Source organism: Labeo rohita, chromosome 2 (assembly GCF_022985175.1).
Source record: "Labeo rohita strain BAU-BD-2019 chromosome 2, IGBB_LRoh.1.0, whole genome shotgun sequence".
Taxonomy (NCBI): Eukaryota; Metazoa; Chordata; class Actinopteri; order Cypriniformes; family Cyprinidae; genus Labeo; species Labeo rohita.
This window is the reverse complement of record NC_066870.1, coordinates 16,789,478-16,814,591: the sequence shown is the minus strand read 5'-3', so window position 1 is coordinate 16,814,591 and position 25,114 is coordinate 16,789,478. Positions and strand designations below refer to the sequence as shown.

The window sequence follows — 25,114 nt, the reverse complement described above, 5'->3', positions numbered from 1 at the left end:
ACAAGAATTTTAGCATACCATAAAATATTGATAGCTCTCTGTGTATACCTGTCACTTGGCTTGATTTATGAGGAAAGACACCTATAATGGCCAGGTGACGGACTATAGTTGATCCCAGGCAGAGACATAAAGTAAGATCTGGAGGCTCACAGTATGATGTGGTTTCACTCCTCAATCAGTGAGATCCACTCTGCAGGAATTTCACAGGGTTATCTTTGTCCTCAAAGAAACAATGGGTTGTCAACAACTTGGGTTGTTGGGGGAGACACTTGCTGGCTTGTGGATGATAATGAAGGATGGCACGGCAATAACCTCAGTCTATACTGTTCCCTATCCAGCGGATTTTAGTTTTCTCTTTACTTTTTTGTATTACCATTATCTTTTTTACTAAATCTGAGGTATGACACCTGCAATAGACCACTGTGCGTGCTGTTCGACACTTGTCGCCTGGGTAATCTTGCAGACTAAGATGCTTAATATAGATGCAGACTCAGAGGGCATCTAATATTGTTGTTTGCGTCTCTGCAAAGACTGACAAAAAACACAATGTCGCATATTAACCCCCCTTAAGCTCTCTGGGTAATTGAGAGCCCACATGGCATGCAGTTCAAACGTATCACTTTACTGAAATCTGATACCTTCTCCTGAGTATTCTAAACAATGTTGGGTGACAAATATAGAATTCCATCTAAAGTTTGTTAAGACATCCAGCATCTGAATCCCTTTGTTGCCTGTTAAACCCTCATGTGGCACTAAAGTAATGCAGCGATGGCTTACCACAAGAACACGCAAATGGAATTCTCTATAAATATCTTGCTCCTTTGTCCCACGTTTTGAAATAATATTCACCTCAGTTGTCTATTCTACAATGTACAACTTCGTCTGGCTTTAATCATTCACATTTCATTTAAGTGCAAAGCACTTAACTCTTTTAGCTGACCTAAATTAGCGCTCCACTATCAGCGAGTACCTAATATGGAGCACTAACAAATCTAACGAAGATAAGACTTAACTCACCTAGCAGGTTCTTGTTTCTTCCTAATACCCATAACTACCCTCGTTGAACCCTAACAGCATTCAGACGCAATAGCATTCCTGCCTTGTGGGATGCCTTCCCCAAATTTGGGAGGGTGACTTCCTTTATAAAGAGATCTCATGGTTGGTCTCCAGACAAGCCAGAGATTTCATCTGAGGGTAAGATGTGAACCAAAACTTCATGGTGATGTTAAATTTAACAGAAAATGACACAAACTTCTTATTGTGTTGCCTTCTTCTGATTACTTCTTTTAAGTATTGGGTTGTTAGTGATGTAACAAAGATTAAAGCATGCATCAATCCACGCATTCAGGAGTAACAACAAAACAATATTTACATTAACAGGTTCTTCTTCAGCCGCCACACCTGTTGCACATCAGGTAAGAGTCATGCATTTTCTATCTTTAAGAACCTTTTCTACATTTATATTGTTGTATTTATGTAATCATATGCTAGAAAGCTGTGAGGCAATGTTCTATCATAAATACAACTGCTTGATCATAGCATGCAAACTGTAAAAACAGAGACTTAACCTACCTTCTCATCTCCAGACAAGGCAATCATGGCGGACGCTCAGATGGCAGAGTTTGGAGCAGCTGCTTCTTACTTGCGGAAGTCGGAACGAGAGCGTTTGGAAGCACAAACTCGTCCATTTGATATGAAAAAGGAGTGTTTTGTGCCTGATCCAGATGAAGAGTATGTGAAAGCTTCAATCGTCAGTCGTGAAGGTGACAAAGTCACTGTAGTGACTGAAAAAAGAAAGGTAGGCTCAACTAATTGAATAAACATTATCTGAAGAAGCATTCTGAGACAAAGCTATTTTAAAAATGGTAAACACTTTCAGTGATAGAGATACGTGGTCACTGAAACATTATGAGCTTCAAGATTTTTGGAGCAAAACAATTTTTCATGAGAATACTATTCTAATGGTTCTAATTCTAATTCTACTGCTTCTAACAGACTGTCACTATAAAGGAAGCTGACATTCATCCCCAGAACCCACCAAAGTTTGATAAAATTGAAGACATGGCAATGTTCACCTTCCTTCATGAGCCAGCCGTGCTGTTCAACCTCAAAGAGCGCTATGCAGCATGGATGATCTACGTAAGAGCAGACCAGTTCCGTGTCACTTACAATACATCCTAAATAGCTCCAATTGCTGAACTTTATTTGTCCCTTTCCCACAGACCTATTCAGGGCTGTTCTGTGTCACTGTCAACCCTTACAAGTGGTTACCAGTGTACAATCAGGAGGTGGTTATAGCCTATAGAGGAAAAAAGAGGAGTGAAGCTCCTCCCCACATCTTTTCGATCTCTGATAATGCCTACCAGTACATGCTAACAGGTATGGACAAAGCCACAAATCTGCTCTGCTCTGCAGATATGAGGATGCTTGTATTCAGCTTTTTGAATACTGCACAAATCTCTGGATGAGCATTATGCTCGTAAAGCCATAGCTCAAGAATTAGTAACATTACAGTCTCTTCTATTTCAGACAGGGAAAACCAGTCAATTCTGATCACGTAAGTAAAATTGTTGTTCTTTTAATATAATTTAGCAGTTAATTAAATAATTGTCATTTTGAAGATTTAAACAATTTAATTTTCTATATTCTGTGTTACTGTAGTGGAGAATCTGGTGCAGGAAAGACTGTAAACACGAAGAGAGTCATTCAATATTTTGCAAGCATTGCAGCTGGAGGCTCAGCAAAGAAAGATGGGTCAGAAAAAAAGGTAAGTGTCATTTTCTTATGAATCATCTGTTTCTACATGATCTGAAAATAAACTGATTGAAACAAATCCCAAATTAATTCATTACAGGGAACCCTGGAGGATCAAATCATCCAGGCTAATCCTGCTTTGGAAGCTTTTGGTAATGCAAAGACCATCAGAAACGACAACTCCTCAAGATTTGTAAGCTTCAGCATTGAACATTTATGTAAACTTATAGCGAACATGTAAATAGTTATCTATTTTACATTTCAGCTAATGTATAGCATGTATGTCACAACAGATAGAGTGTGAGAACACCCTCTGCTGGATAAACCAAAATGATACAAAGAAAACAGGGCTGGCAGATGGCAGACTGCATCCTGAGCCATTATAAACCTGATAGTACATCTTTAGTATTTATATAAATATGGTATAAAACATTCAAATAATAATAAAAAAGAAATCCTTCAATTTAATAACAGACGTTATTGCAGTTAAAGTTCTTTGCATCAAGTACTGAGTGCCTCTCAAAAGATTTTAGGCATTAGGTATTTACAAGCCATACTGATTCATTTTCAGTATCTTATGCTATTATTAATGCATTTACTGTGTTTCATGTCATAATATTCGAATTTTTCAATTCTTTAGGGAAAATTTATCAGAATTCATTTTGGTGCCAGTGGAAAGCTGGCCTCTGCTGACATTGAGACATGTAAGAAATCATTCCTTTTTAAAAACTAGATAGTTACAAAAACACTGATGGTCAAAGACTAACATTTTTTAATATAAATATCAGATCTTCTAGAGAAGTCAAGAGTGACGTTTCAGCTTAAAGCTGAAAGGGACTATCACATTTTCTACCAAATCCTCTCTCAGCGGAAACCTGAGCTGCTGGGTAAGACACAGTAGATATCCTGTAATCAAAGGCCCTTTACAGTTTTAACACGACAAACTGACCGTTCTTTCTCCTTCCTAAAATAGAGATGCTCCTTATCACCAATAACCCCTATGACTACGCTTACATCTCTCAAGGAGAAACAACTGTAGCCTCAATTAACGATGGTGAAGAACTACTTGCCACTGATGTAAGAATGAATCTATTTACATCCATCACTTTTTTTTCTTTCATCGCAAAGCTCTCATGTAACACCTCTAACTCTGTAAACTTTAGGAAGCGTTTGATGTACTAGGCTTTACTCAGGAGGAGAAAAATGGCATCTATAAACTGACTGGAGCCATTATGCACTATGGCAATATGAAGTTCAAACAAAAGCAGAGGGAGGAGCAAGCAGAAGCTGATGGAACTGAAGGTATGTAGAGTATAATTAGAAATTAGTAAACTAAATGCAAACATATATTAAAACCGTATTAATTTTACAGATGCAGACAAAGTTGCGTATCTGATGGGCCTGAACTCTGCTGACCTAATCAAAGGTTTATGCCATCCAAGAGTGAAAGTAGGAAATGAGTGGGTCACCAAAGGGCAAAATGTCCAGCAGGTGAGATGGAGTGTCAGGTATGAAATAATGCCCATTTATCCATGTAATGGCAAGTCATACAAATGCTTCTCTGTGCTCAGGTGTACTACGCTATCGGTGCACTGTCAAAGGCAGTGTATGAAAAGATGTTCCTTTGGATGGTTGTAAGAATCAATCAGTCTCTGGACACCAAACAACCTCGTCAATACTTCATTGGAGTGCTGGATATTGCTGGGTTTGAGATCTTTGATGTAAGTCTTAGTAGATAATTCCTCATGTTGTCAAGTTTAAAATGCATTATCTAACCTGCATATAATTTCAATTCCTTTCAATTAACTAAAAAACAGTTCAACACCTTTGAGCAACTCTGCATTAACTTTACCAATGAGAAGCTGCAACAGTTTTTCAACCACCACATGTTTGTGCTGGAACAAGAGGAGTACAAGAAAGAAGGGATTGAATGGGAGTTTATTGACTTTGGCATGGACTTACAGGCTTGTATTGATCTCATTGAGAAAGTAAGTAGTGCTAAAGCTGTCATACATGAATGGTGCTTTAACGGTTTATCAATTGGCTGTAACTCAATCCTGTCAACTTCTTTATTCAGCCTATGGGCATCATGTCCATCCTTGAAGAGGAGTGCATGTTTCCCAAAGCCAGTGATGCAACTTTTAAAGCAAAGCTTTATGACAACCACCTTGGAAAATCAAACAACTTTCAGAAACCAAGAGCCATCAAAGGGAAGCCAGAGTCTCATTTTTCTCTGATCCACTATGCTGGTACAGTTGACTATAATATCAACAACTGGCTGGTGAAGAACAAAGACCCACTGAATGAGACTGTTGTTGGACTCTTTCAAAAGTCTACACTCAAGCTCCTGTCAATGCTTTTTGCTAATTACGCCGGGGCAGAGTCTGGTATGTGCTTCATCTATGTATGAATCATGTATGCACAATAGAATCTCATATGCAGTGTTTTAAGTACTACTGCATCAAAATAATTATTGAAGTATCTTGTTTTGACCAGCTCAAGACAATGGTAAGGGAGGCAAAGGAGGAGGAAGTAAGAAGAAGGGCTCCTCCTTCCAAACTGTGTCTGCACTTCACAGGGTAATTGAATTTCAGACCCAAATTATCACACGCAATGAAAAAATAAATAAAAGAATAATGTATACTAATGTTTTGAGGCTTTCCAATGGATTTACACAGTCTTAAATTCTGTGTACTTTTTTCCCTACAGGAAAACTTGAATAAGTTAATGACAAATCTAAGATCAACCCACCCTCATTTTGTGCGCTGCATCATACCAAACGAGACAAAGACTCCTGGAGCGATGGAGAACCCTTTGGTCATGCACCAGCTACGCTGTAATGGTGTACTAGAGGGCATCAGGATTTGCAGGAAGGGCTTCCCCAACAGAATCCTCTATGGAGATTTCAAACAGAGGTTATTTTAATTCTCTGACATTCAAGCTCTAAATCCACAACAACTTTTTCCATTATTAGAGATGCTCTATACTTATTTACAGGTACCGAATCCTAAATCCTGCAGCTATACCTGAAGGTCAATTCATAGATAGCAGGAAAGGAGCTGAGAAACTCTTGGGTTCACTGGATATTGATCACAATCAATATAAATTTGGACACACAAAGGTGAAAACTTACATTAATCATAATGAGAGCAAAGATGACAATGGTCATATAGTACTGTGAGTAAAATGCATGTTTCTTTAATGAATTCTGCTTAGGTGTTCTTCAAGGCTGGTTTACTGGGTCAGCTGGAAGAAATGAGAGACGACAGACTGTCTCTAATTATTACTGGTATTCAAGCTAGATCCAGAGGACTACTTGCAAGGGTTGAGTTCCAGAAGATAGTTGAAAGAAGGCAAGAATTCCACATATTACATACTGCCTTAACAATTTGCTCACTGTATTAAACTTTTCTGATATTTTTTGACATAAAAATGGAATGTCCTCACAGGGATGCCCTACTGGTAATCCAGTGGAATGTCCGTGCCTTCATGGGGGTGAAGAATTGGCCCTGGATGAAGCTATTCTTCAAGATCAAACCTCTACTGAAGTCAGCAGAAGCAGAAAAAGAGATGGCAAATATGAAAGATGAATTTGCCAAGCTTAAAGAGGCTTATGCTAAATCTGAAGCACGAAGGAAAGAGCTAGAAGAAAAAATGGTATCTCTTCTCCAAGAGAAGAATGACCTACAACTTCAAGTCCAAGCGGTCAGTTCACATTTTGTGCCTTTAAAAGGCAGATGTAAGTGTGTTTTTGCTGTACGCTGTCAAAATTACTTATTAGTTTTAACATCATTTAAAAACAGGAGCAAGACAATCTCTGTGACGCAGAAGAGCGATGTGACCAGCTCATCAAAAACAAGATCCAGCTTGAGGCAAAAGCTAAAGAGCTCACAGAACGACTTGAGGATGAGGAGGAGATGAACGCAGAGCTGACAGCTAAGAAGAGAAAGCTGGAGGACGAATGCTCTGAGCTGAAGAAAGATATTGATGATCTGGAGCTGACTCTGGCTAAAGTGGAGAAAGAGAAGCATGCAACTGAAAACAAGGTCTGGGATGTCTTTCTACACAATAAACACACACAAACACATAGTAATATTGTACAAACACTCAGAAGTTTTTTTTTTTCCGCAGGTGAAGAACCTGACAGAGGAAATGGCAGCTTTGGATGACATCATCGCAAAGCTAACCAAGGAGAAGAAGGCCTTGCAGGAAGCTCATCAACAGGCACTGGATGACCTGCAAAGTGAGGAGGACAAAGTCAACACCCTCACCAAGGCAAAAGCAAAGCTAGAGCAGCAAGTAGATGATGTGAGTTTACAATTTACACATATTTAATATTCTTGAATCTTGATACAAGCAAATGACCATGCAACCAACTGACATGGTGAATTGTATATACCAGCTGGAAGGCTCTCTTGAGCAAGAAAAAAAGGTTCGTATGGATCTAGAAAGAGCCAAGAGGAAGCTAGAAGGAGACTTGAAGTTAACTCAGGAAAGCTTAATGGACCTGGAGAATGACAAACAGCAGTTAGAGGAGCGTCTAAAAAAGTAAGTCAAATTCTTACGTCCTTTCACAGTCCAATCTGTATGTTCAAGAATAAGGACTGTAAACATCTCTATTTCAATCAAAGGAAAGACTTTGAGATCAGTCAGCTCAATGGGAAAATCGAGGATGAACAAACTATTTGTATTCAGCTGCAGAAAAAACTGAAGGAACTTCAGGTAACAAAAAGAGAGCATATTGACATAAGAAAAATTAAATGAGACATCAGAGATAACCCTGACAAATTTATTATAACAGGCACGTATTGAGGAGCTGGAGGAAGAGCTTGAGGCAGAAAGAGCTGCCAGAGCCAAGGTGGAGAAACAGAGAGCAGATTTAGCCAGAGAGCTGGAGGAGATCAGTGAGAGACTGGAGGAGGCTGGAGGAGCTACAGCTGCTCAGATTGAGATGAACAAGAAACGAGAGGCAGAGTTTCAGAAGCTTCGCAGGGACCTCGAAGAGGCCACTCTGCAGCACGAGGCCACTGCCGCCACACTGAGGAAGAAACAATCTGACAGTGTGGCAGATTTAGGAGAACAAATAGACAATCTGCAGAGAGTCAAGCAAAAACTGGAAAAGGAAAAAAGTGAACTCAGACTCGAGCTGGATGATGTGATCTCAAACATGGAACATGTTGTTAAGATGAAGGTATAGTTGTTATGATTCATGAATAAGAATTTATATTTGTTTTCTTGTTGAGAAAGCAATTTTCTAGACAAATTATGTACTTTGTTCAGGCAAATCTTGAAAAGAACTGCAGATCTTTGGAAGATCAAATGAATGAATACAGAACAAAATTTGAAGAGGGCCAGCGTTGTATTAATGACTTCACAATGCAAAAATCTAAACTACAATCTGAAAATGGTAAGGCTGTCAAATAACTTTTTTCAATCATTATGAGTGACAGAACTCCAACACTAGTAAAATACATGATGACATACCCAGGTGAACTTTCAAGACAGCTGGAGGAGAAGGACTCTCTTGTCTCCCAGCTAACTAGAAGCAAGATGTCTTACACCCAGCAAATTGAAGATCTTAAAAGGCAGCTAGAAGAGGAATCTAAGGTGTGAACTGAGTATAAACATTATAATTAATTGTAAACATTAACTAATTAATATTTGGAAAAAAATGATCTGCTAAATAACAATGCGCCCTCCTCCAGGCAAAGAATGCCTTAGCTCATGCTGTACAGTCAGCCCGTCATGACACAGATCTGCTCAGAGAGCAGTACGAGGAGGAACAGGAGGCCAAAGCAGAGCTACAGCGAGGCATGTCCAAAGCTAATTCTGAGGTGGCACAGTGGAGAACAAAGTATGAAACTGATGCCATCCAGAGAACGGAAGAACTGGAGGAAGCCAAGTAAGATATGTTTCTATTTAGAATTTCATATATATTTGGACTTTTCTTTAACTTCTCTACTGACAGATAAGCTTTTTGTTTGTGTTATGTTTCTTTTAAAATGTAAGACGAACAAAAAGTTTTTCTGTTAGTTGATCAAGCTTCCCCAAACGTAAGGTAAACGTATAATAAAATGTCTATCCATTTCATTTAGGGTGTGCAAAAAAAATTATCTTATTTAATATTGTTCTGTTTTTTTAAAACAGGAAGAAACTGGCTCAACGTTTGCAGGAGGCCGAAGAAGCTGTTGAAGCAGTAAATGCGAAATGTTCATCTCTTGAAAAGACCAAACACAGACTCCAAAATGAGATTGAAGATCTTATGGTGGACCTGGAGAGGTCTAATGCAGCTGCAGCAGCCTTGGACAAGAAACAAAGAAATTTTGATAAGGTAACCAAACATTGTTCTTGATTTGGGATTAATCTTAAAAAATATTTCTGATTACCTATGATACTAAAATCTATTTACATGAAAAAACGCTTTTAGGTCCTGTCTGAGTGGAAGCAGAAGTTCGAAGAGTCACAGGTTGAGCTAGAGAGCTCGCAGAAGGAAGCCAGATGTCTGAGTACTGAACTTTTCAAGCTGAAGAACTCCTATGAAGAATCTTTGGATCACCTGGAGACCATGAAGAGAGAAAATAAAAATCTCCAAGGTAAACTTCAAAAGAATCTTAAAATAAATGATTATAATAAATAAATGTAAATATTGAAAATGCTTCATGGTTTGTTTGAAGTGTGGTGATGGAAGATGTAGAATTTACCCAGCAGGTCAACGTCAAACATTTGAAGTCAACGTTGACTTCAGTATTTGAAGTCAATGTTGACTTAACGTTGGATTTTGGTTACACAACCAAAAACAACAAAATATTAACGTCAGCTGACATCTGTATTGGACATCAAATTAACGTTGACATTAGATGTTGAATTGACATTGAATTTTGGTCACTGCAACTGAAATTTAACCAAATATCAATGTCTTATGACGCTGTGTGCCTGCTGGGTATAGGTATAGCCTTGTAGAGACATTATTACTAAGGCTGGAGAAAATAAAGAAATATGTTGAAATGCAATATTTTTTCATCTAGAGGAGATTTCTGACCTCACTGAGCAACTTGGTGAGGGAGGAAAGAGCGTACATGAACTGGAGAAAATGAGAAAACAGCTGGAGCAAGAAAAAAGTGAGATTCAGTCTGCTTTAGAAGAGGCAGAAGTAAGTTTTCAGATGCAGCTTGATATCTTGACTTTTGTGAAAAATCACAATGTAGATTTTAAGCAGAATTTCAAGCAATTATGTGTGAAATTAATTTTTAAGATGATTATATTAAATACTATTGTTAAAATTGAATTGTCTCACAAACTAAGTAACAGATCACAATCTTCTTTGAAAGGCCTCACTGGAGCACGAAGAAGGTAAAATTCTGCGAGCTCAGCTCGAATTCAACCAAACAAAGGCTGATATTGAGCGCAAGCTAGCTGAGAAGGATGAAGAGATGGAGCAGAGCAAACGCAATTTGCAGAGAACCATCGATACTCTGCAGAGTTCTCTGGAGTCTGAAACGCGAAGCAGGAATGAGGCCCTCAGAATAAAAAAGAAGATGGAAGGGGATCTAAACGAGATGGAGATCCAGCTTAGTCAGGCAAACCGACAAGCAGCAGAGGCTCAAAAACAACTCAAGAGTGTCCAAGCACATCTAAAAGTAAGACACACTCTGAATCAATACTGTGAATCAATGAAGCAAAGAATGAGAGCTTTTGGAGGGTTAGAGTGTTGTTGAAATGTTTGTCCTAATTAGTTTGCACATCTTCTAGGATGCTCAGCTACAGCTGGATGACTCTCTGAGAACAAATGATGATCTCAAGGAAAACATTGCGATTGTAGAGAGACGCAACAACCTTCTACAGGCTGAACTAGAGGAGCTGAGAGCAGCTCTTGAGCAAACTGAGAGGGGCCGCAAGCTTGCAGAGCAAGAGCTGCTGGATACCAGTGAAAGAGTGCAGCTACTGCACTCTCAGGTATGCGATTGGTTGGCTATTCTTCATTCTGAACAGATCCATTCAGCTTCTAATTTAATGCATATGTCTTCTTTGTCCAGAATACAAGCCTCTTGAATCAGAAGAAGAAGCTGGAGACTGACATATCCCAGCTTCAGACAGAAGTGGAAGAGGCAGTGCAAGAATGCAGGAATGCAGAGGAAAAGGCTAAGAAGGCCATAACTGATGCTGCCATGATGGCTGAGGAGTTGAAGAAGGAGCAAGACACAAGTGCTCACCTGGAGCGTATGAAGAAGAACATGGAGCAGACCATTAAGGACCTGCAGCACCGTTTGGATGAAGCAGAACAAATTGCTATGAAGGGAGGCAAGAAACAAGTCCAGAAACTGGAAGCTCGGGTGAGTGACCTAACATAAATCCCAACAATGTTTTTTGGCTATTGCAAGTGGTACTCTGTAAACACGTTTGTACTGTGGCAACAGGTGAGGGAGCTGGAGAATGAAGTAGAATCAGAGCAGAAGAAGAGCAGCGAGGCAGTGAAAGGAATTCGCAAATATGAGAGACGTATAAAAGAACTGACCTACCAGGTAAAAAAAAAAAAGCTGATTTCACTATTGAATACACTTATTTAAAAACATTCTCATACAACAAATTCATACAACAAAGTCACTTTACTAATTTTTCTTAAAAGACTGAGGAGGATCGCAAGAATCTGGCTCGTCTGCAAGATCTAGTTGATAAGCTTCAGCTAAAGGTCAAGGCTTACAAGAGGGCTGCAGAGGAAGCTGTAAGTATTTTCGAAACTAACACTTTTTTTTTGATAAATCATACTATTTAGTTCAGGCTCTAATCTCAGAACTGCTAATCCTGCTTCATAGGAGGAACAAGCCAACACACATATTAGCAAGTTACGGAAAATCCAGCATGAACTTGATGAAGCAGAAGAAAGAGCTGACATTGCAGAGTCACAAGTCAACAAACTGCGTGCCAAAAGTCGTGATGTCGGTTCTAAGGCCAGTGATTAAGACTGATTTTCCTTTGCATTTAATTTTTAGAGAACATATAATTAAAATATTTTTCCACAACTGATAATCTCTCCCTCTCCTCTTTTTATACAGAAGGGACATGATGAAGAGTAAAGCTCAAATGGACCTTCTGCGTGTCTTCTATTTGTTGTATTAGTTATCCACTTAGCTCTTTCTAAGCCACATAGTAGAATAAAGTTTAATTGCATTTAATCTGTGTTGTGCTTGAGTTACTTATGTGTGAAATTATATATATTAACACTACTTTGTGGGGAAAAATACAAACTAATCTTTCATTATTTTAAGTCAGTGGTCCCCAATCCTGGTCCTGGAGAACCCCCAACTCTGCACATTTGCTCACAGTGTTGGGGGTTCCCCAAGACCAGGATTGGGAACCATAATGTAACATTTTTTCTTATATACAAAATACGTAATTAAATGGCTATTATTCATTATATTTTTGAATTATACCTCAGTGGGTAAGTTAAGATCATACCAGTTCATTTGTCAAAACCACTGCTCTAAAAGGATATCTCTAAAAGGAGTTAGTGTCTTCATATTCATATAAACCAGCCAGGATAAAACTATTTCTGTCAGTGTGTTAACATTGATTTAATTAGATGATAATAGCTGGAAGACATGGAAATCCACATTAGAAATCCATTGAAAGGATTAAGTAACTGTTACCTTCATTTGCTCTTTCCATGCACTCTCTCCAAAAATAGTTTAAAGTGTATCCTCACTTTGCTGCGACCTAAAATCTTGAAGTTTGTCGATAAGGCTGTCTTCATATGTAAAGTCATCGTCTTCACGCCTAGTCACTGCAATTATAGCATATTTGAGACAGCGGAGCTCAGCAGTTTATGAAGTGAGGTCGTGCAAATCCTATTGCAATGATTCTGCTACATCCAAGGTACTGAGGAATAAAAATCAATATTTATGGAAACGTACGTCCTGGCTTTCATTAAATCATGAATTATAAATTTAGTAACACTGAAGAAGAAATGACGATTTAATTACCCATTTTTACTGAATTTTGTGGTAAGCTCCAGAGAGCAATCGTTGACCAGTACACTTGAAACAGGAGCTGATTGAGACACACCGAATGTTTGTAGCACTTACCAGTAAATTTCAAACTTGCAGGGGCATCTCTGCTTCTCCATTTTTAATCTACCAATAAATAAAAACTGATTCTTATTTGACATTTTGTTATATTAAACTTAATGTGCCTTTCCGCTGATATGGCATTAGTATCATCATCAGTCGATAGTTAAAAGTCTGACGACGACCGTTAATTTTTGAATTTTGAGTGAGCGCGAATTTCCGCATATGGATCATTCATTCCTAGGATTCGTAATATTTCAGTTTAGTCTGTTAAAGGTTTAAAGTGGTGGTTCACCAAAATGCCTTATTAGAAGCTTTTCAAAATACTTTAGTATGCCCATTATAATGAACAAAAATAATTATTGCATTTTAATGTATTTTTTAGGATAAAATAATGTCTTATCTTAAACCAAGCATTTTGTCACGTACCTGAGGCACTTTAATGAGTATGTACTTAGAAAATTAGTAACAAAATGTGCAAAGTTTCTTTGATTTTTGGCATTTATTTGTGTTCCTTTCTTGTAAAAAATATTTTTCTATATAAAAAGCAAGATATTGTATAAAAAACACACTTTATGTTCCTCAGTCTGAACTCAACTCCGTTACACTAACCGTTCTTCGCCCATAATAATTGAGACTCCAGTCATATGTGACATCATTACATCATTTACCAGAAATGACATCATTCAGGTCTCTTTAATAGTGGTGCAGAAAATGGTTGGTAGTATCGTATTTTTTTATTCATATTTTTGAGGCGTATTATAGTCAGGAATGGTACTGTCAAGCTTAACAACTCAACCCTCTCACGTGAAATTAAGAAGGAAAATTATTATTTTTCAAGATTTTATTTTAATCCATAAGTATATACAATGTACTTACCTATACTACATGAGGAGCAGTGGATATTTTGCATATATATATATATATATATAATAGCCGAACATACAAAAATCATGACATCTTATATTTTTGTTAGAAATAGAATTTTTGATGTAGTATGTCCACTTAAAATTTTGACAAGCATCATACATCAGAAATTGCACCTATATTTGATGCAGTAAGAACAAGTTGGCCAGATATGTTGACCCAGAAAGAAGGGGACAATATGAAAGAGAAAATTAAACATTAAAATTTAAGGTAATGTGACCCTTCAAACGTGTTACAGTCTTCAGCCCCATCCCACCTTGTTACATTATTGTATTTGGAAATACAATTTCTTGCTAATTACCATCTGACACAAAAGGACACGAAAACAATAAAATTGTGGTAAATTAAACATTTTTTACAAAAATAAAAAGAGAGCATAGCTTTAGTCCTATAAAAATGTGAAAATTACGATAAATTTTACATTTGTTATCATTAAATCGCTATGAGGCACAAGAGCAGTAGGTACATGTTTGCTTTAGAACAAGTTCTGTGTAAACTTCTTTTTAAACCAATCCCATTATGTCTGTTACGAGATTGAGAATAAAAAGGTGTCTAAAGCTGAAAAAGAAAAACCCTGAAAATAATAAAAGGTCTTTAATGTTTTAATAAAGTTTGATATGTGCCTAATGATGTGTGGTATTTATAAGTGTCAAATTTAAGACAATTAGAATACAGCAAATGTAAGGGTTCACAGTTATACTGTACTGCTACAATGTTTTTCATTCTTTTATTGGGCAGTACAGCATCATCATTAGGGTTGCAAAGGGGCGGAAAATTTCCGGTAAATTTCCGGAAACTTTCCATGGAAACTTTGTTCGGGGAATTTTGGAAATATTCCAATTTGGAAATTTAACAGAAATTTACGGGAATTTACAGGAATTTATGGGAATTTATGGGAAATTTGGGGAAATTTAGAGAAGCTGTATCATAAACAAATTATAAATTGTTTGATTATAAGCTGACATGCATGCAAACTAATACAAATTTTAAAAATTACATTTTTTGATTTTTTTGGAATCTGTGATGCTTTTTGCCTGGATTTAACTTAAAAAGAACATAATTTATTCAAAACTGAAATCTTTTCTAACAATATAAGTCTTTACTATTACTTTTTATTAACTGAACACATCCTTGTTTAATAAAAGTATTGAAAAAAAAAACATACTGACCCCAAACTTTTGAACAGTACTGTACTGTTAAAAAAGGATTTATATTTTAAATAAATGCTGTTCTTTTTCATTAAAGAATCCTGTAAGAAAAGGGAATTAAAAAAATATTAAGCAGCACAGCTGTTTCCAAAATTGATAAATCAGCATTTCAGAATGATTTCTGAAGGATTACGTCAATGTGACAGTGAAGACTGTAGTAAATTCAGCTTTTTTCAAAACATTACATTATATTTTAAAGTATATTAAAACAGAAAACCATTATTTTAAATTGTAATACTTCACAATATTACTGTTTTGTTCTGTATTTTTCCTGAAAAATAAATGAAGGCTTGATGTACATAAGAAATCATAAGAGATGTTCAGAAAACATTAAAAATAGGAATGTGTCCAAACTTTTGACCAGTTCTGTACTTCTGTATGAAACTGGCTAGCAGAAGGTATAAGGAATAGCACTGCAGCTTAAGCTAGCTAGCACATGATACTTCCTAAATAGTAAATGAAATAATGCTAACTAGCTTAGATTGTTCATATCTGATTTACTGGCTAGCTACTGTATAAACACTGGGACATGAGATATACTGTATAAACATTTTGGTTTTTGCTAGTTAAACTTACCTAAACTTACTTAATTTACACAAGTAATATCAAAATTTAGATGTAGCTCTTGGGCTCAAATGCAGCAACTGTGCCTTCAGAGAAAATGGGGGGGAATTCCCCCCTTAGGTGACTACTAGGGGGACTGTGTGGGGGAGGGTCGCTTTTAGACTGTTTTTTAAATTATTATTATCTCACCTAAATGTTTGCTCAGCCAGTGTATTTGTTTTAACAATGGCATAATTTAGTTGCACAGTAGCTTACACACAGCACAAGGAAGTTTTAAACATATATATTTTTGTTATATTTATGTAATTTACATGAACACTAACCATAATATATTTTGATAGTTTGATCTGTGCATGTTATAGAGGAATGTACAGTGGATGTAGGGTGTGTGGCCTTAACAGCCCTGCAGTAAGCAGTGTGCATGTGACTGAGCAGTGTGTAGGTCAGAAATTAAACTAAAATTGCATTAAACCTGGTTGTTTTATCCAAGATTATGCTGCAAGTTTTTCTTCTCATCTACATTTACATTCCCAGTTCCTGCAATTTTGCAAATTCACAGTTTATTCCCAATAATTCCCATTAATTCCCATTAATTCCCATATATTCCCGTTAATTCCCATGGAAAGTTTCCAGTCTTGAAAATTCCCAGAATTTTGCAACCCTAATCATCATCAATTTATTTCTAAAACAGTCCCTGTTTCAATACTGTATGCCTTCTTGCAGATGACATGCAGTGCTGTGAAAAACTGCACACTAGTTTTGCTTGTATCTTTTTTATTTATTCATGATTAAATATCCACATCACTAGTTAACAATTAATCACAATGACCTCTTTCATACCAAAAAATACATCTTAAATTGGGGGAGACATTAAATCCAATTTAGGACCGATGTCTGTAGTCCACTGTTGTCAGCATGCTCTTTTGGTGTGTTCTATGGGAAGTACACACATCGTGAGTCCTAACAGACACACTAGGGGGCTCTTTTGCTGCGTAATTCGAGTGCTCTATCTACTTTTAAACATGCCGATTAGTCTACCAGTTACAGTTAGTCTCATACAGATGTGCGGCATGGATATCCAAACAACATTCAAGGTCTATGTGTCAGGAGCAGTTTGTGGGAGGAATCATTGTTCCTGTGGTTACTGATTACCTCTAACCTCTCGACCCACTTTCTGCATCCTGTGTCAGGCTACTCAAGTCATTACCAGAATGCTGTGCCTTTTTTTTTATACAGAAGGACATCCTTTTTCCATCCTTAGGCAATATCAATCACACTCCTCCTCCTATTGATTACATTGTATTTAGTATGTGACCTGTGATGACAAAGAGAAAAAGTTACACACATAATATATATTCTTTGCTTCCTGAATACAATACATTTTAAAAACATTCTTATTTGCCAGCCCTTTTTTAACAAAAAAAGGCAGACTCACTTAAGAATAAAATACTGTCTGGAGAAATATTCATAGATGCAAAATCTTCACTTTGCTTCTCTATACAACCCAATCAAGAAGTGTTTTCCCCCTGCGGGGTATAAAGTGTGAAACGTGTATTTACAAAACTGCGTCGAGCGGACTGGTGCGGGGGATGTGAGAAGTGTACTAACATTGTGAGAGTGTTCATTCATCATGGTAATGACAAAATAGAGCTGTCTGAAGGCATGAAAGGTTATGATCACTGTTTTAAGAGTACAACACTGAAGTTTACTGGCACAGCCCCTGAACAGTACACACTAATCACAAAGGAACTACAGACAGGACAGTTTGGCCAAGCGCAGCTCTACACTAAACACACTTGCTCACACTCGTACAAACTGTATTTACAGACTGCTCTGTGAGATACAGGTACATGTTTTGCATTTTGGGACTTTTTTGAGGGGATAAAATTTAGGAAAATGTGCTCAATCAATCGTATCGCTCTCTTTGTAGTATAAAACATCCATCATAAAGTGCATTTCAAATGCTCGTCAGTTCATTTTGTTCATAGGATATTTGCATAATTGATTACTTCCTGGTCTCTGTTGTTTCAGTTTTATGTGGGATTTTCTTTGATTTTACAACATCACCGCCTTCACATGATCTACCACGACTTCACATTAAAATACCAGGAATATTTCACAACATGTAGTGAATCAAACCCTGTATACAAACATAACCTCTTAACCAACAACAGCAAATTGTTTATTTTTTTTCTGTAGGCATTTGCAACTAAATATATCTAGAGTAATATTACTACCGATAAAGTGCCCACAAATTCACTGTTAAACAGTGTCACTAGTCGAGTTTCAAAAAGCAGTCCTACAATAGTAGGTTTGGAGAGTTTAAAACTATGATATTCAACTACTTTGTGAATAACACATCACTTGGTAAGAAAACCGAATAGCATTTACGACTATGTTCGATTAAATAGTAATTTCTAAACAACAATTGATCAGTTGCCACTGAATAAATAATAGGGAAATGGACTGCAGTGCTTAATTAGGATATATTCACTGTTAATGTAATGGGCCCTCTCGCACATGCCGGTTCATATGTTCAGTTGTCTACTTTTCAGATTTGGAGGTACAATATTTGAAAGTGGGGATGATTTGGACCTTTGAGCAAATAATCATGACCTGTACACGGAGTGTAAACTTTAACTTTCTGACATCTTTCTTCATCCATCTGTATCTCTTCCCATCCTGTCTGTTTAGTTTGCGTGCCACTTTCTTTATCTCTTCCTGTATCATGTTGTAGTTTATGTGTGTCATGTGTATTTGTGTCCTATTAGTTCACAAGATGCTTTGAGAAAAATGGAAAGTGGAAGATGTAATCTGATGGTTAGACATCATAATGATACAGCTCATCGTTACAGGAATTTACGCAAACACGATACAGCAAACTCACTGAAGATGTAAATATGCTATTGTTTGAACAACCTATACGTTTCAAATGATTAAGTGCTCATTTAAATACTGAGGGAGACCAGGGTTTATAATTCATGTGAGGTGGACAGGGTCAGTGGAGCGGAGGGAGCAGACAGATGGATGGCGGCTGATTCGTCCCTTTTGACTGGAACTTCAGACAGCCCCATATACTAACAATACAGGGAGCTTAACTGCCATAATATGATGTAATAAGCTACATCTCAAGTGAGTTCTGGGGTTCCCATTGGAGAACGTTTACTGCCAAATACATACAGACAGAAAAGTTTCAATTTAGGTCTGTCTAACGGATAGCACAGGCTTGTAGTAAGTTTAAACGGAAACTCTGGTGTTGATGGTCAAAATGCTGTGGTTTTTAACAAAAATGTCAATATAAGCTACGTGGCTGGAGCATCTATCTCCACCTCCATCTCCAGCCGTCTGAAGACATCTCAAATCTAGTCTCAAACCAAACAGAAGCGCTATAAATTAAGCCAGAGCCTTGGTCTTTCCCAAAACACGATCTCACTGGTGCTCCCCCAGCAAAGAAAAAATTAAGAAAACTGTAAACGAGAGAAAAAGATAATGAGAAGATTTTAAAGGGGCAGGCTGTTGAAAACAGAGTCCTTCTCCTGCTAGTGTACTTGTTTGCACCCATCCCAAGGCTGAGTGAATGGGACAAGCTGGGTTGAGTGTGAGGACATGGCGGACCCCAGAGAAACACTGAGAGAGGTGCTGCGATGTGGGTGGGGGTGGCTGCCACTCAAGGGGGACCAGGAGATGATTTAGCGCCATGGTCCGTGCGAGCTCGTGCGTTCTCGCCGAAGTTCAGCTTGTAGGACTCAATCTGGAGGCAAAGCAATGGAAAATCTGTTAGGAAACAACATAAACAGCAATTCATAATAATTGAAATTTCAAAAAAGAGTGATCTGTTCTCAATATATACTAGGTTTATACAGTATTTACACTTTTAAAAATAAAGGTGCTTCACAATGCCATAGGAGAACCTTTTTTGTCTACATGGTTCCACATCTGAAGAAGCTTTCTGTTTCACAAAAGGTTCTTTGTGGCGAAAGAAGGTTCTTCAGATTACAAAGGGTAAGAAAGATATGGTTCTTTAAAGAATTTTTGACTGAATGGTTCTTTGTGGAACCAACAATTGTTCTTCTATGGCATCTCTGTGAAGAACCTTTCAAGCACCTTTATTTTTAAGAGTGAAGTTCTTGAATTTTAAATGGGGTAGCAAACAGGATGTTTTGAAAAATAGCACACAGTCTTTTTAGTTCATAGCCTTTATTCACCTTTTTCTTCCTGTAAGAGTGGGAGCAGCCATTTGTAAATGTTATGGGTTTGGCTTCCGGTCTCATCCGCGTCCAGCTATTTTTTAGCTGTACAAAACAGCTCGTTTTGCTGCTTGATATTGCAAATTGGTGTGTCTTACCATATTATTTTAATGTACTACCTTAACTATGAGCACACTGGTTTGTAGTGCAAATAGTTTTATCATTTACTGCACATTGTTATTCTTCTCATTATTTCCCTACACTGAAAGAAAAGTTGTTTCAACTTAAAAAAGTAAGTGTTTGTGCTGCCTTAAAATTTTAAGTTTACTCAACTCAAATATCCAAGTTGTCACGTAGTACAACTTAACATTTCATGTTGACTAAACTTTTTTTTTTAAAGGGGTCCTATTATGCTTTTTCACTTTTTGAATTTTAGTCAGTGTTTAGTCATATCAAAGTCCATTCCAAATCCCTTTTCAAAAAACTACAACAAACGGCTCCTTTGGACTACAGCGTTGTTTCCCGAGTGCTATGATGTCACAACGCGGCCCATTAGAATGTCATTAAAATAAATCCCGCCTGCAGAAATTCGAATGGTTGGGGTGTGGGTAGGGACAAGGTGGGGGATAAGCCTAACTTTAGCGATACAGCATGGACAGCCGCTTCTGGGACACTTCAACAAGTCGTGGAGCAGCTGGTATAAACACAAGCATTGACAGAGTGGCCGCGTCAGAGCAGTATAGCACCACAGACTTGTGCATTATAGCAGGGCGAAACACATGCCGAAGGGCGGCTGGTATAAACACAATCATTGACTAGATTTCAATTCAAATTCCTACTCAAGTTCTTGAATGCTAATATACAAATATAATACATATTTTTTAAGGTATCATATATAAAGGCTGAATACACCTAGTTTGCACTCACTTGTCCCAGGGATGCTCTTGTCTAAGCCCTGGGAGTCCCGGAGCCCCTCTCCCAAAGAAGGTACGGGAGCAGGAGATATCTCTTTCAGCCCATTCTCCTTTGCCCCATTGCCTGCCTGCACAGGTGGAGAGACAGCAGGGGGAGATGGGCTTCCCTCAGATTTCTGCTGAACCCCCTCAGCCTGGAAACACAATGCAAAAGCAGTGAGTCAAGGAACATGGTTGTCGAAATCAAATATGCATTTATGAGTTTGTGACTTAAGTATATTGAAAAACAAAAACCAAAAAGTTAATCTTAAAAAGTTTTGTTAAGAATTATCAAAATTGACATGAACAAAAGGTTCTTCTTACTACAAGAACTACCGCATTTCAAGTTTCTAGCATATTTCCATGCATTAGTCTCAGCTGTTCAGGTTGAGGTAGGGCTCTCACAAAACTAAATGTGTTTGGGGAGCATATAGAACCACATCAAAAATATATGGCATTAGTGTGCAGTATAATAAATTATCTGGTATTACCAATTATTAAATGAAGGTAGGTGTTGCAAAACATGCTTACTTCTGAAAGAGCTTCAGGAAAATGTAATATCAATAATGAAAGAGGGATGGGGGAACTAAAAGGTAAACTATTTAGTACCTTGCCATTGTCACCTCCTGGTTCTTGGCCTACATTGTCCATCGATCCCACTTTGGCCTTGGCCTTGACGTTAACCTTATGGGATTCAATCTTCACATCACCACCACCTGAGTGAGATCAATCATCATTCACATGGCTATTTATTGCAAGCACTCACAGTGAGACTGGATTTAAAGTAATAGGCAACATTAAAATTGATCCATCCCCTACCTGGCTTGTGCTTTATGTTGTCCTTGGATCCACATTTAGAGGTCACTTTGCTCAAGTCAACCTTTTTATTTAAAATCTGAACCTGGAGACCAAGAGTGAAGAGTAGTTAGACTAAAGTGTCATTTGTTTCTGATAATGGAAAATTCTGTCATCAATTACTCACTCTAATATAAAATAGAATTTTTGTTCCATTGTGAAAAAAAAAAGGAAGTCATGCAGGTTTGGATAAACAGGGTGATTCAATTTTAAAAGAAATTTCACCCAATAAGTAAAATTCTGTTATTAATTACTCACCCTCATGTCGTTCCAAACTCGTAAGACCTTCGTTCATGTTTAGAACATAAATTAAGATATTTTTGATGAAATCCAAGAGCTTTCTGACCCTGCATAGACAGCAACACACCTGACACATTGAAGGCCCAGAGAGGTAGTAAGGACATCGATAAAATAGTCTATGTGACATCAGTGGTTCAATCGTAATGTTATAAAGCTATGAGAATGTATTATTTATTTTTCCCATAAGAGCGTGCGCAGCCATATGTAAATTTAATGTGTCTGGTTTCCAGAGTCATTTGCTTCCAGCTATTTTTAGCTGTACAAAACAGCTTGTTTTGCTGCTTGATATTGCAAACTGGTGTGTCTTATCATTTTATTTTAATGTACACTCTCAGAAAAAAGGTACAGTTTTGTCGCTGGGGCGGTACCCTATAGTACAAAAGTGAAAAGGTACATCTTCGTAACTTACCTACCCCTAATCGGTACATATTAGTACCTTAAAGGTACATTTTAGTACTCTGGAAGTACATAATGGTATCTTAAAGGCACATATTAGTACTTTAAAAGTAGATATTTGTACCTTTTCACTTTTGTACCTTACCGTCCAGTGACAGAAATGTTAAAGGAGAAGTCCACTTCCAGAACAACAATTTACAAATAATTTACTCACCCCCTTGTCATCCAAGATGTTCATGTCTTTCTGTCTTTCATGTCTTTCTGTTGTAAAGAAATTACGTTTTTTGAGGAAAGCATTTCAGGATTTTTCTTTAATGGGCTCTAAATGATCCCAGCCGAGAAAGATGGGTCTTATCTAGCGAAACGTTCGGTCATTTTTTTTCGAAAAATAAAAAAATTGTATACTTTAAGCACTCGCTCTCGCGTTCGCTCTGTAAACACTGGGTCTGTAGTTCCGCCTACGTTCGGCGTTACCATTCGACATGATTCAATAGTACGTGAACGCGCATCCCAGAACCTATGCTACACGAGTTTTTGTGCTTAAAAAGCAAACAAATGACAGATTGTTTCACTAGATAAGTCCCTTCTTCCTTGGCTGGGATCGTTTAGAGCCCTCTGAAGCTGCATTTAAACTACATTTTGGAAGTTCAAAATCGGGACACCAATCAAGTCCATTATATGAAGAAAAATCCTGAAATGCTTTCCTCAAAAACCATAATTTCTTTATGACTGTAGACAGAAAGACATGAACATCTTGGATGACAAGGGGGTGAGTAAATTATTTGTCAGTTGTTGTTCTGGAAGTGTACTTCCTCTTTAATTATGAACACACTGTTTTGTAGTGCAAACAGTTTTAGCATTTACTGCGCTTTGTTATTCTTCTTGTTATTTCCCTACTGCGACTAATGAACAGATATTCTCGCACATTTACAGAAAACAGCTTACTTCAGAAAAATAAGGTGGATACAGGGTCAGAAAGCTCTCGGATTTAATAAAAAATATCCTAATTTGTGTTCCGAAGATGAACAAAGGTCTTGTGAGTTCGGATCGACATAAAGATGAGAAATTAATGACAGATTTTTCATTTTTGGGTGAACTATCCCTTTAAAAGAAAGGAACATTCGAGACACATACTGTATGTGGATTATCGCTCTTGTAAGTGTCAAATAATGAACGAATGAACACATTTTTATACAAAAGAGGCCAATATCAAACTGTTCACTTACATTTCCTCCACCAGGAACATGCTTGATATTGTCCTTGGAGCCACATCGGGAGGTGACATGGCTGAAGTCAAGCTTTTTGTGGACTATCTGAACCTAAACAGCACAACAGCACAGAGGACATATTGTCATAGGTTATTCTACAGTTAACACATGCAAAACAGACTAACACAAAAGCAATGAAGGCTATGAGTGTGTTAAACAAAGTAAATTAAAAATAAAGCGCAGCACTGAGAACACAAAATCATCATGTTCATGTCAAGTAGTCTTAAATGATCAACCTACTCATTTATTTGCAACAAACAGTTATTTTCAAAAGTTAAGTTGATTCCAGAACATTTGATGTGGCAGCCATATTAGATTCAAACATTCGCTGTCTGTTGTGCTGTTTGGTGCAGGATTTGTTTGTGTGACTCATATATTTGTTTGGACAGAGTAACAGCAAGCCGAGAACACTCTGTCTGACTCAGAGTGTGTTTTTCACAGCCTAAAGCTCACTTTATTGCGTTAATCTCAGGTAACGCCTAAACACTCGAGGGCCTACAGTCTAACTCTGTTTCATTTGACCTGCAGTGATGGACCACTCCAGGAAAAGCAAATGTAATTTGGAGATAACTGCAATACGGCATAGCTCGAAGGCTGAGCTGAAAACAGATGAGTTTCCTGAAAACAAAAACATGACCATGATGATCTTTGAGCAGCAAAGAAACACCAGTAGCACGAAAGTCTACTTAGTTATTGACATGCAAAGCGCTGTTAAACAATATCCATGAAACGGCATACATAATAGAGTAACAGATATACCGAGGCACAATTTGTCAAAACACACATCTGATATTGTGAAATAACAGGAGGCTGTAGGTGATCTTGGGAGTGAAAAGAGTCATTTTAAATGCAATGAAAACATTTTTTGTCACCTGCCAATAATATAGATATTAAGCAAGACAGTATAATAGAGGTTCTCGCCCCTTTTTGACTCAATATTTAATGGCTCATATACTGTATAATATAATAATACTAACAGATCTATAACTGTCATAAATTATTATCGATATTAGTGTTGATAAAAAACTTTATGCCACTCAATAAAGATAATAGTTACTGGTGGAAAAAATATGATTCCAGTTAAAAGATGTATTTATTTATTTATTTATTTAATAATATTTTTTTTCCAAATTTTAAATCTTCCTGAGATCACTTCTCAGGCCCTCTGGTTGAGAAACACTGACATAATATAGACATAATATAATATTGTAGAGGCATTTGCGTCTTTTTATATGAGGAATATTTTGAAAAGAAATGTGTAGTTGAATTTTTCATTTCATGCTATATTAAGTTCCCCAAGAATAGCCACAGTCTCCTGTGTGGAAAGCTGCAAGAAAGGTGATATATATCGCACATATTATATGCGCAGTGGAAAAGCATTTTTTTTCCCTTAGAAGCAAAAGCAAGAGTGCAAATATGACAGTCCATTGTAAGGTAAGAAATTAATTGCACTACAGAGTGTTGATGCTATTGCTGAGTCTGTACAACATGCAGTTAAGTTTTTTTTAGATGGATGTGGTTAGTGCAGGTAACAATGGTAAACCAGATTCTACAAATATTTCACAAAGTGTGGCACAATGTTCATGGGTGAACTACTGAGAGAAAGAATTGTGTGGTGTTAAATCCATAGACGACATAAAA

At 37.3% G+C, this 25,114-nt stretch overlaps 2 protein-coding genes across 7 annotated transcripts in view; one reads left to right on the top strand and one right to left on the bottom strand.

The window, feature by feature from the left end:
* The first annotated feature begins 1,098 nt into the window (after positions 1-1,098).
* Positions 1,099-11,915, top strand: myh7 (myosin heavy chain 7). The gene is made up of 39 exons (XM_051128778.1): positions 1,099-1,194; positions 1,381-1,415; positions 1,587-1,798; positions 1,996-2,139; positions 2,223-2,379; positions 2,530-2,557; positions 2,662-2,767; positions 2,855-2,947; positions 3,395-3,458; positions 3,543-3,641; positions 3,728-3,831; positions 3,918-4,056; positions 4,127-4,245; positions 4,326-4,475; positions 4,572-4,742; positions 4,832-5,141; positions 5,251-5,333; positions 5,464-5,669; positions 5,752-5,875; positions 5,971-6,107; positions 6,204-6,459; positions 6,558-6,800; positions 6,886-7,062; positions 7,157-7,302; positions 7,386-7,476; positions 7,556-7,945; positions 8,035-8,161; positions 8,243-8,361; positions 8,460-8,656; positions 8,902-9,085; positions 9,182-9,347; positions 9,780-9,904; positions 10,083-10,391; positions 10,504-10,707; positions 10,788-11,084; positions 11,169-11,273; positions 11,378-11,473; positions 11,565-11,699; positions 11,805-11,915. The coding sequence occupies exons 3-39, from the start codon at positions 1,598-1,600 to the stop codon at positions 11,823-11,825; spliced, it is 5,823 nt and encodes a 1,940-aa protein (XP_050984735.1). The 5' UTR covers positions 1,099-1,194; positions 1,381-1,415; positions 1,587-1,597; the 3' UTR covers positions 11,826-11,915.
* Positions 11,916-16,346: 4,431 nt separating this feature from the next.
* The window catches only part of map4l (microtubule associated protein 4 like), a 51,028-nt gene continuing 42,260 nt past the window's right edge, over positions 16,347-25,114 (bottom strand). For 5 of the 6 annotated variants that reach the window (XM_051128893.1, XM_051128909.1, XM_051128927.1 and 2 more), the window contains 5 exons: positions 23,432-23,524; positions 21,474-21,555; positions 21,264-21,370; positions 20,629-20,809; positions 16,347-19,265 (listed from right to left, as the gene is read on the bottom strand). In XM_051128893.1, the coding sequence (XP_050984850.1) occupies positions 19,261-19,265; positions 20,629-20,809; positions 21,264-21,370; positions 21,474-21,555; positions 23,432-23,524 (468 nt within the window). In that variant the 3' untranslated portion in view covers positions 16,347-19,260. The remainder of the gene's footprint in view (positions 19,266-20,628; positions 20,810-21,263; positions 21,371-21,473; positions 21,556-23,431; positions 23,525-25,114) is intronic. The other variant, XM_051128918.1, reaches the window with a different exon arrangement.